This window comes from Triticum urartu, chromosome 5A, assembly GCF_056163025.1.
Source record: "Triticum urartu cultivar PI428250 chromosome 5A, HENAU_Tu73, whole genome shotgun sequence".
NCBI classification, from domain to species: domain Eukaryota; kingdom Viridiplantae; phylum Streptophyta; class Magnoliopsida; order Poales; family Poaceae; genus Triticum; species Triticum urartu.
Window position 1 is genome coordinate 324,806,264 of NC_141877.1, and position 11,585 is coordinate 324,817,848.

General features: G+C 44.2%; 1 protein-coding gene and 1 pseudogene across 2 annotated transcripts; both read left to right on the forward strand.

Annotated features, from left to right (window-relative positions):
- Positions 1–4,104: 4,104 nt before the first annotated feature.
- On the forward strand, positions 4,105–6,883 carry LOC125508713 (Tautomerase/MIF superfamily protein). 2 transcript variants are annotated; one of them, XM_087525969.1, is made up of 3 exons: positions 4,105–4,341; positions 6,150–6,498; positions 6,617–6,883. In XM_087525969.1, the coding sequence occupies exons 1-3, from the start codon at positions 4,231–4,233 to the stop codon at positions 6,772–6,774; spliced, it is 618 nt and encodes a 205-aa protein (XP_087382095.1). In that variant the 5' UTR covers positions 4,105–4,230; the 3' UTR covers positions 6,775–6,883. The 2 variants fall into 2 exon arrangements, with proteins under 2 accessions (XP_087382095.1, XP_048529452.1); XM_048673495.1 differs by having other exon boundaries at positions 6,150–6,350.
- Positions 6,884–10,193: 3,310 nt separating this feature from the next.
- LOC125508712 (PRA1 family protein B2 pseudogene) lies at positions 10,194–11,318 on the forward strand (annotated as a pseudogene).
- The last annotated feature ends 267 nt before the right edge of the window (positions 11,319–11,585 follow it).

Here is an 11,585-nt window from a genome sequence, read left to right on the forward strand (position 1 = left end):
GTTGTAAAATATTTAGATTGGAAACTTGAAACTTATATGTGTTAAATTGTGTCAGAAAAGTAATCCAGAAAATTATTACAGTTTTGCTTTATTTTATGCATATACTATAAAGGAAAATACTCTCATCCGATTCGTTTTCTTAGGCCCATCTCAAAAAAATTGCATACCGAGGTACTCCCTCCGTAAACTAATATAAGAGTGTTTAGATCACTACTTTAGTGATCTAAACGCTCTTATATTAGTTTACAGAGGGAGTAGAATTTTTCACAATCCACAAAAAAGTAAGAGTTTTTCATAAATCCTGAACCAACAGATGCAGTTGTTAGGACGACATGCTAGCTGACGGAGCTGACAAGTCAGATGCATGTTCATTAGGGGCATATCAAATGATGCCATTGTTTAGTTTTTACATCAAATTCAGCCAAATTCTATGAATTATGCTAGTATTTAATGAACAAGTATGGTAGATGCACCACACTAATCTGAGGGCCTCTTTGATTTAAAGGATATTCATATGAATTTTAAAGGATTGAAATCCTCGGGATTTCTATCTATGTTGGCCGTTTGATTTGTAGGATGAATCATATATGATTTATTTCCAGGATTCATTTGTATATATTCCATAGAATTCTATCATCCACTTAAAACTCTGGGGAAGAATCCTTTATTTTTTGTGAGATGCAGTCAAGCAAACCAAAATCATGTAGGATTAAAAAAGGCATGCCATTTGTAGTCCTATTGTTCTTCCTATTCATGCGTTCCTTAAATCATGTGAATCTTTTTTTAGCGGGAAATCATGTGAATCAAAGAAACCCTTACAATCATATCAGATATAAGCCCAACGAACATAAGTCTAAGTTGGCCCTCTACTTAGTTTTCATGTTGTCCGGACGAATGGTTTTGCCTTGTCAATTTTAGCACAAATGGTCATACATAAGGGGTAAAATGTGAATTCACAAATAAAGAGGTAAAACATGGCATTTTCTTTGAAAATAGTATAATATGCTGGCACGAGATCTTCGCTATGAGGTAAAAAGTAAATTTTACTCTTACAGTAATTTTGAATATTATGCATATACTATAAAAATAACACGATGGTTTTAGCCAAATATCAAAGACAACGTGACATGTTGAAAGCATCACTCTTTTAATTAGGGAGTAGTGTGGTTTCTTACTTTGTTTGTAGCAACACACGTGTACTATGTTTGTTCTTTGTAGTTTGACATTAGGACTTAGTTTTCTCTTTTTAGGAAAAGATCCTTAGGACTTAGTTTTAATTAACGAAAAGAAAGTGTTAGTGTCACAAGCTTGTTTCAGAGGATCAGGTTAGTACAAGGGAGCATTTTGTTTTTGCCACTCTAAATTTTGCCAGTTTTTCTTATGCCACTCTAGATTTTGACATTTCATTTTTGCCACTCTTAGCTTTTGACAATTATCACAATTGCCATTCCGTGGCAAAAAGAAAATAAAATTATTTTACTTTTGTCACTCTTAGCATTTGAAAATGTATCACAATTGCCACTCTGAAATTTTAATTTTGCCACAGAATGACAATTGTGATAATTTGTCAAAAACTAATAGTGCATTTGAAAATGTATCACAATTGCCACGAAATGGCAATTGTGATAATTGTCAAAAGCTGATAGTGGCAAAAGAGAAATGACAGAGTCTAGACTCGCATATGGAGAATTGGCATAAGATAGAGTGGTAAAAACAATTTTTTCCCTTAGTAAAAATGTTGTCACACATTTGGTATGTTGCATATGTAAGAAAAATAGCATCGTTGGACAATATTTTATTTAAAAAAACAAATGTAAGACGTTTAGGTTTAAGTAGACATTAATTATCCTATTTAATAAAAAATCTTTTTTTTTGACACACACACAAGGTCGACCGGTTCTAGGAACGAGTGGTCAGGGTTTTGTCCTTCCTCGCCAAGGTCGACTGAGGTCTCCAACTCTCCATTACACACTTCCCCACCCATCCACCAAGGCGCAGACAGGGGAGAAGAAGAAAGCGGAGGAGGAGGAAGATGCCTTGCCTGAACGTGTCGACAAACCATGTTTTTGTTTGGTAGAAGTAGGACCAGAGTACCAATTTTGCTACAACCATCTTCGATTTTTTGCTGGAACCAATGAATTTTTTTGCTACCATGTCTTTTTGTTTGATGGAACCAGTGTACTACATTTTGCTACCATTGTTTCGAGTTTTGCTACTATCAGCATGGTCAATTGGTACATCCTTTTTTCACGACGCGCTGAGTTTTGCTTCTTGCTGGAACCAGCTTCAAGCCGGTATGGAAGAATAAGCTTCCATCCTGGAGAGAAAAAGTTTCAACCGGCTGTGGAAAAGCTTCATTCGGCTTGACGAAAAGCTTCAAGTGCCGCGAGAAAAAAGTGTCCACCACAGCAAAAAAAGTTTCAATGCTGAAAAAAGCTTCAACTGAACCCAGTGTTTTTTTTGCTGGAACCAATTTCTTCATGAGGCGAGGCATGTTTTTTGATTTTTTTTTGTTGCATTTGTGTTTTTTGCTGGAACCATCAACTGATTTTGCTACAACGACCTTTTAATTTTGCTGGAATCGCGAAGCGGAGCTAGGACCAGATTTACCAATTGATTTTTGCTGCAACCATCAAATCTGCGAGCGGCTCCATGGCGAGCCGGCGAGCGACACCAGCGAGCCGGCGAGCGGTCGCCACAGAGCTTCAAGGGGGAGGCCAGGGGAGGGGGACGGGGAAGCAGGAGGGTGAGGACTGTTGCAGGAAGGAGACGCGAGGTGGGGGGTGGGGGTGAGGGGGTGGAATCCTGTGGTCTGGGACCCGCGTATCGTGTGGCTGGGGAGCCGACCGGCCGAAATTTCGGCCGGTGCGCCGGTGCCTAGCAGTCGCCTATTTTATTTAAAAAACAAATATAAGACGTTTAGGTTTAAGTAGACATTAATTATCATATTTAATCAAAAAAATCTTTTATTTTTTGACACACACACGCATAGGGTCGACCGGTCGAGGAACGAGTGGTCAGGGTTTTGTCCTTTCTCGCCAAGGTCGACTGAGGTCTCCAACTCTCCATTACCACTTCTTCACCCATCCACCAAGGCGCAGACAGGGGAGAAGAAGAAGCGGAGGAGGAGGAAGATGCCTTGCCTAAACGTGTCGACGAACCATGTTTTTGTTTGGTAGAAGTAGGACCAGAGTACCAATTTTGCTACAACCATCTTCGATTTTTTACTGGAACCAATGATTTTTTTTGCTACCATGTCTTTTTGTTTGATGGAACCAGTGTACTACTTTTTGCTACCATCGTTTCGAGTTTTGCTACTATCAGCATGGTCAATTGGTACATCATTTTTTCACGACGCGCTGAGTTTTGCTTCTTGCTGGAACCAACTTCAAGCCGGTATGGAAGAATAAGCTTCCATCCTGGGAAGAAAAAGCTTCAACCGGCTGTGGAAAAGCTTCATTCAGCTTGAGGAAAAGTTTTAAGTGCCACGAGAAAAGAGTTTCCACCGCAGGAAAAAAGTTTCAATGCTGAAAAAAGCTTCAACTGAACCCAGTGTTTTTTTTTGCTGGAACCAATTTCTTCATGAGGCGAGGCATGTTTTTTGATTTTTTTTGTTGCATTTGTGTTTTTTGCTGGAACCATCAACTGATTTTGCTACAACGACCTTCTGATTTTGCTGGAATCGCGAAGCGGAGCTGGAACCAGATTTACCAATTGATTTTTGCTGCAACCATCAAATCTGCGAGCGGCTTCATGGCGAGCCGGCGAGCGACACCAACGAGCCGGCGAGCGGTCGCCACCGAGCTTCAAGGGGGAGGCCATGGGAGGGGGACGGGGAAGCAGGAGGGTGGGGACTGTTGCAGGAAGGAGACGCGAGGTGGGGGGTGGGGTGAGGGGGTGGAATCCTATGGTTTGGAACCCGCGTATCATATGACTGGGGGCCGATCGGCCGAAATTTCGGCCGGTGCGCCGGCGCCTAGCAGTCGCCTATTTTATTTAAAAAACAAATGTAAGACGTTTAGGTATAAGTAGACATTAATTATCATATTTAATAAAAAAATCTTTTATTTTTTGACACACACGCATAGGGTCGACCGGTAAGGAACGGGTGGTCAGGGTTTTATCCTTTCTCGCCAAGGTCGACTGAGGTCTCCAACTTTCCATTACATACTTCCCCACCCATCCACCAAGGCGCGGACAGGGAAGAAGAAGAAGAAGCGGAGGAGGAAGATGCCTTGCCTGAACGTGTCGACGAACGTGAACCTGGAGGGGGTGGACACCTCCGCTGTCCTCGCCGACGCCTCCAGCACCGTCGCAACCATCATCGGCAAGCCGGAGAACGTACGCTCCTTGCCCCATCTCCCCCCTTTCCTCAACATCCCGCCTTGCCTAGGCCATCTTCCCTCTTCTCGCGGCGTCCGTATCTCCATGTCGATCCATACAGGCGTGGCCGTCCCCTGGATTCCGTCCGTCTCTTAGGTCTGGCCCTTCAATCTGTTAGGGTTTTGGGGAGTCGATTCGATGCTGGGGGTTTGTTCCCCTTCCTTTGGGCGGCTATTCATGTTTGCTTTGCCCTGGAAGATCTTTGTCCCACGACTGCTGAAATTGTGGATACGGGGTTTTGATCTGTAGGTTTGTATGACATTTTCATGTGTGGAGCAAGTTCAAGGTTGTGATCTGGGGTTATGTCCAGTTTAGGACTGTGTTTCTTATGGTCATGTGTTTGTTTGTTGGTGAATGTAGACCACACAGACGAAAAAATCAGTTTCTTGTCAAATAAACTTTGCAGTTTTATTTACTACCTTTTGTTCCTATATGTGAGACGTTTTGGCGGTTTAAATTGAACTGCCAAAACATCTTATATTTAGGAGCAGATTAGCATGCACGTGAAAATTGAAAACTTGGACTGAACCTGAACTGAATCAAGGTTCGATTTCTTGATGTTTGGTGGTCAAGTCGTTGTCTTCTTGGTTTGGATATTTTTTCGAATCAGTTACTCCCTCCGATCCGAATTAATTGACGCAGCCTCTATAGAATGTCCATTTTACATTGTCTGCGTCAATTAATTTGGATTGGAGGGAGTAGCATTTTTATATTTCTTAGCCTCAATATGATAAGCATGAAGGGTGTTTGATGTGCTATGACATGAATATGCTGAAACTTGAAATGGATGGGCAAGTTACTTGGTAAAGGGATGAATAGAACCAATCTGTCTCTCTACAGAAGCAATCAGACAATGAACATGCTCGACATCTTTAATATTTATTACGGATTTCTCTGTAAACATAGCATAAGATGGGGAACTTTGAGAGTACCATGGAGCATGGAATTTGTGTGTATCTTTCTCTCAAAAGAACTTTGAAACCTTCATATTTTCCATTTTTCTTGGTCATTGCAACACCAAAATGAGTTGATTAGGAGGTTATGATTAGTGTCTATTGCAAGTCTAGAGTGAAAACACTTTATTCTGTTTTAGAGATTTTGCTTTGGGAGGCAATATCTGAAAGTCTTTCCAGAAATACATGTTTACTTGTTTTGCTTGTCTTTCGAATGTAGAGGTATTTCACATCAACAAGATATGGCTGTTTTCTGCGTGTTCCTCTATAATTGCTAATTCAGAACCTCATGTATTGGAAAATTATAAAATATATGCACAGTACCATTAATCTGACGTAAATCTGGACTGCTCATGTTTAACTATTCAGAACTTTATTTGCTTATGTTTTTAGAGAAATACAGGTCATTTCCTTGATTCTCAAGTTGTTCTTTTCTAAATATACTGGAGTATTATTTTGGAAAGCTAACTGTACTTAGGTTAGTTGTTTTTAAGTGTAGAAATACATCAATTTTAACAGAAAAATGGCTCCAATAGCTACTTCTGTTGATATATCAGAGATAATTAAGATCAAAATGACTTGCCTGGTTATTTATATTTATGATACTGAAGCCAATTATAATGAAGCTCTTAGTTGGTGTTTCATTCTGTAGATTTGGAGATATGATATGATTGTATACAATGTCAGACACTCGAACTACTGGAAATTAGGCTGTGATAGTTTTCTGGTTTTTAGCTGACCGGGTAGCAGGTACACCAAAGTTCTTTCTCACCGTCTTTATCATTCAGATACTAACTTGAGTGCTTCCAACAGTATGTGATGGTTGTTCTCAAGGGTTCAGTGCCCATGGCGTTCGGAGGTACCCAGGAGCCTGCAGCCTACGGTGAGCTGGTTTCCATCGGAGGGCTGAACCCTGATGTGAACAAGAAGCTGAGTGCCGGCATTGCTTCCATCCTGGAGTCAAAGCTGTCCATCCCCAAGTCCCGCTTCTACCTCAAGTTCCATGATTCAAAGGCAAGCAGATATTATTTGCTGTCGACCGCTCATTCATGGGTCTTCATCAGGCATCATCATGTTCTCATTGCAATTCTGCTGTTTGTTAGGCCCATCCTGCACAAGAACATGCTCAATGTTTGCATGCTTTGCATCAAGAGTAGATCATGTAAATGTCCATCTGTCGTTTGAACTCGTAGTGTCATGTTAGCTTCCACAGTGGCTTCCTTTCTATGCTAGATGCTAATTATATGAACTCCAATTAAGCCTTTTTCTTTACCATGCAGCGCTCGGACTTTGGGTGGAACGGATCGACCTTTTAGACGCCTCATATGGCGTGGAGTCCTGTATGAACTTCAGAGTTCCTAATATTCTGTCCATTGCCTATTTAAGGAGAAACCGCTGCAGTAAGACGTCGTGTCAGTTTAATGGCCAGTGTTTATGAGTGCTGGAGTACTTGTGTGATCTAGTTGGTTTGGTTTCGGACTTGCCATGGCAAGGAAATATTGCAACTGCTCGGTTCGATTCGTAATCATGAATCCTTTCTGGTGTCCTCTGTGTTTGTCCAATTGTGCTGGTTGTTGAGTTCCAGTGATTTGCTGCATGAACTAAAATTTAGGATTTGCGTTAGGTGCACCCTCCAACTGTGGAGTACATGCCCTTGGAGGAAATAGGCTCTGTTTTTCTTCGACTTAGCTGCTTTTGATATGCAAATTTGCTTGATTGGGTGTTTGTTTTCCTTTAAAGAGGTTGCACGCTGCAAAACATATACCCCAATTTGAGATGAAAATGGGAGGGCGATCATGGCTGAGGACCAAATATGTCATCTTTACGGAACTCTATTCCTGGTCTGCATCACTACATACAACCTCTAGAAAGGAATTCTTTTCTCCTCTCCTCTGCCCCTGTTGGATATGTGAGAGGTGCTTGTTGTGCCCTTGTGTATAGCAGTGTTAGGGCATCTCCAACGCTGACCCGTAAACCGGACATCGTATCCGCCCGTGGATACGACCATTCTGCTGGCACGGATGCGGGCTGGCCATCCAAAGCTAGCAGCATGCATTTCAAATCGTATTTTAGCAGCATGCATTTCAAATCGTGTTTTGACAAATTTTATCAAACACGATAGAATTCATCAAAATTCAGATAGAAAATAGAACAAATCTTTATTCTTATAAAAAGTAGAGTTGATGATGATAGTGTGCTTGTCATCCTGCAATATAGGTTGCCCGATCTATATCTAACGGGTAGGAAGGAAACTATTACAATTTCTCTACTTTTATAAAAAAATAGAGTTGGTGATGATGGTGTGCCTGCCATCCTGCAATATAGGCCGTCCGATTTATATCTGACGGATAGGAAGGAAACTATGTCAATTTTGCAAAAAGATACCCACACCCCTATCCACATTTGCAAATAAGGCTTTTCCTCGTTCATCATTTTCTCTCACAAGATAAACTACTCATACAAATGCATCTTGATGTTCCGTGCAGCGCACGGGCATCTTGCTAGTACTCTTATAAAAAGCAGAGTTGGTGATGAAGGTGTGTCTGTCATCCTGCAATATAAGTCGCCCGATCTATATCTAACGGGTAGGAAGGAAACTATGACAATTTTCCCGCACTCCTCTCCACATTTGTAGATACGGCTTTTCCTTGTTCATCTTTTTTTCTCATAAGATAAACTACTCATACAAATGCATCTTCATGTTTCATGCAACGCACGGGCATCTTGCTAGTCATCCATAAATACACATGCAAATATGTCTAGTACAACAGTAGTTCCAATCAGTGGCGGAGCCAGGAAAATCCAATGAGGATGGCCAAACGTTGCTAAACCTAGTTGAGGAGGGCCAGTCCATTAAAATACTCTGTTTTAACAGCAAAAAGTTATGTGTTTACACTAGTATTAGTCTTAAACCAGCGGACATTAGGGGGGTAGGGCCCTGCTGGTCCCCCTGTCTCTGCCACTGGTTCCAATTCAACCAGGTGTTAGACAAGTTTTTCATGGATAGATCAAATTCAACAATACTAACTCCAGTTCTGGCACATGTTGTCCCACACATATTGTCCCTTGAGATTCATCCAACAATTCATGTGTGTGAATTGTCTGCCCCTTGACCCGTAGTACACTATGGCAGCGCGTGCAAGCTACACAACGTATAGAGCAACAATGAGTGAATGAATGAACCAATCAACATATAGAGCAAGAAAATTAAAACTTACAATCTCCATGGTTGTCGCGCGCAATGGCCACATTGCCGGCAATCAACTGCGACATAATACTTTATGGCAGAGTTCTGGATGGTCTACCATCGATAGGCTAACGACTTCACATTTCGTTCATGGATGATTTGTATGTCACAGGGCACAATGTGCTTTTGCGCATGAAACGAACCATGCACGTGCTGCCAAAGAACCTCCTTCTGCTCCTGCCTATGAAGTCCACAGATACGCCTAAACCATACATCACACAACAACTCATTCACCATGTCGAGTACCCCGCCATCGTTCTTGCTCTAAAACAACGACATGGAGTTCGAAAATAAGCTCAATGGCATTTGACCAAACACCTGTCATGCGTGGTGTCAACCATGGTTGTCGTTGTCGACAGGGGGACAGAGGTACATGGCTACGAATAGATCATGGGTGGACGATGCTGTAGTACAAGGCGAGCATGCTTGTGGGTGGTAGTTGCGGACACCTGGTAATCCCTGTGTGGCAGTCGGAGAGGTACATCGGTGGCGTCGGAGGAGGAGGACGCAGATGCAAAGCAAGGGGGCAGGGGCGGAGTGGAAGAGAATGGGACCGAGATAGGGGTTTCAGTGGGTCGGGGCTGTCGGAGTCCTACGTGGCAGTGGTTCGGACTCCCGCAACGCCCCTCGGTTTGCTCCCAATTTGAGGGGGAAAATCACGTCTAGCCCGGTCGACAGACTGATACAGGCCCGCGTTGGATGGCAAAACACATCCATACCGCGCGGTCCAGACGGATGCGGGCAGTTTGATGGTTCACTCTGAAGATACCCTTAGGCCTGTTGTTTCCTTAATGAAGTTTGGCGTTCTAGCGTCGGGGAACATGCCGCCGACATTCTCGAGCCACATCTTTGAGTGTGGGTCCATCCCTTTTGACTTTCTTAGTTTTTACAGGTTTTTGCTTTCCTTAGATTTTGTTTTCCTGGTGGCATGTTGTAACAAAGGTCTCTCTGTCACCTCCCTACCTCGACAACATTCGGTCTGGCGTTGGGGAAGGGCATGTGAAGGTAGGTGTTGTAGGATTTTGTTGGTTCTCTTTGGATCTTGACAGTTGATGTGTCAATTAAGAAAAATAGTTGGTTGACTCTTGATATGGCTATTTGGACCCACTCTTTCGATTTGTTCTGCAACATGGCTTGCTTCATCCAATCCTCTAGACAGTTGTTCAAAAATTGTAAAACTGCATTGCGTAGGGTAATGTCACAACTAATGTTTTTCCTCTTTTACTATGATTATTGTGTCTTCAAAGACTGACATGACGATGATGTTTACGGGTGTCTTCTTTTTATTGTTGGTTCAGTGCATATTTTAATTTGAGATGAACGGCGTACCATCGAACAAGAAGAAAACCAATTTTGTTTTATTTATGATTTTGTGTCTTGATGTATTCCACTTGTATGGACCGTTGTTTTTCTTGACAATTATTTTTTTATTAAGAAAAATACCATCTTTACCTACCGGAGTGGTAAGTTGACCAGTCTTGTATTTCACCAGCAATCTCAAACTGATGCCTAGTCTAGCCAAACTACTTATCAGCGTTTACAAATTCAGCTTGAATGTATATCTACCAGTTCAGGTCAAATTAGGAGACAGAAATGTCAACTCGGAGAGAGAGAGAGACCAGGCTGACCGTTGACCTTTGCTTGTTAACAGAGAGGGAAACGCGCGCCATCGTTCGTCTCTCCTAAACATTCTTCTCTCCCAGATAAAGAAAACATTATTCTCTACGGTGGTGGCATCCACCGACGCCATGGCCGCGGCTTCTCCTCCCCTCCTCCCCGTCTCCGTTATCCCGGCGGCCACCGCCGCGACCGCCACCATCGTCCTCCCCGCCCCGGACACCTCCTCGGCGGCCGACCAGCGCGCCTATCTCGCCCGCCTCCTCGACTCCGCCAAGCGCTCCCTCTCCGGCGCGCGCCCGTGGGCGGAGCTCCTCGACCGCGCGGCGCTCAGCCGCCCGGACTCCCTCGCCGACGCCACCGCCCGCGTCCGCAGGAACCTCGCCTACTTCCGCGTCAACTACGCCCTCCTCGTCGCGCTCTCCCTCGCCGCCTCCCTCCTGGCGCACCCGTTCGCGCTCGCCGCCCTGCTCGCGCTCCTCGCCGCCTGGTGCGCGCTCTACCTCCTCCGCCCCGCCGACGCGCCCCCGCTGGCGGCCTTTGGGAAGACCTTCTCCGAGAGGGAGACGCTGGGCGGGCTCTTGGCGGCGTCGGCGTTCGTCGTCTTCGTGACCTCCGTCGGGTCCATCGTCTTCTCCGCCCTCGCGGCCGGCGCCGCGCTCGCCTGCGCGCACGGCGCGTTCCGGGTGCCCGAGGAACAGCTCTTCCTCGACGACGACCTGCAGCCTGGCGCTGGAGGAAGAGCGGGCTCCTCCGTCGACCTGCTCTCCTTCTTCACCAACGCCGCGGGAGGAGGAGGCGGGCGCGGCTGAGGCGCCCCACGTCATGCCGTCGACTGATTCATTCTTGAGAAATACACGAGACACCATACGTGTTGCTAGTTAGCTACACCTACATACACTAAATGAAATTTTTTATTGCATTTAGGATTTTATACGATTCAAAATATTTTTATAGGAAATTTGGAGAAACAAAACATTCATGAATTATTTGTTTGTGGATTGTTCGATGCCTAAAATTGAATTATGTATGATTTTTTTCTAAGAATTTATTTGCATTGTGTTTCTAGGAAATGTTTCATCTATTCAAAACTCATGAAATGAATTATTGGTTTCTCATCTGGGGTAAGGGAATCTCCAAGGGCGACACTTGAATCGCCCGCACACACGTTCGGGCTGCGTTGTTCAGACCGGGAAACACATATCCAACATGGTCTTGTATAGAGCGGCCGGGACGTGTTTTCTTTCGCAAATCGGAGGCAAACATGGAGGGCTTTGTGGGCGTCCGGACAGTTGCCACGCCCGCTTCTGACCGCCCTGCCCACCCAAACTCGCTCCCTCACCTCTCTTGCACTTTCCATCCCACGCGTCGTGCCGCTTGCCGCA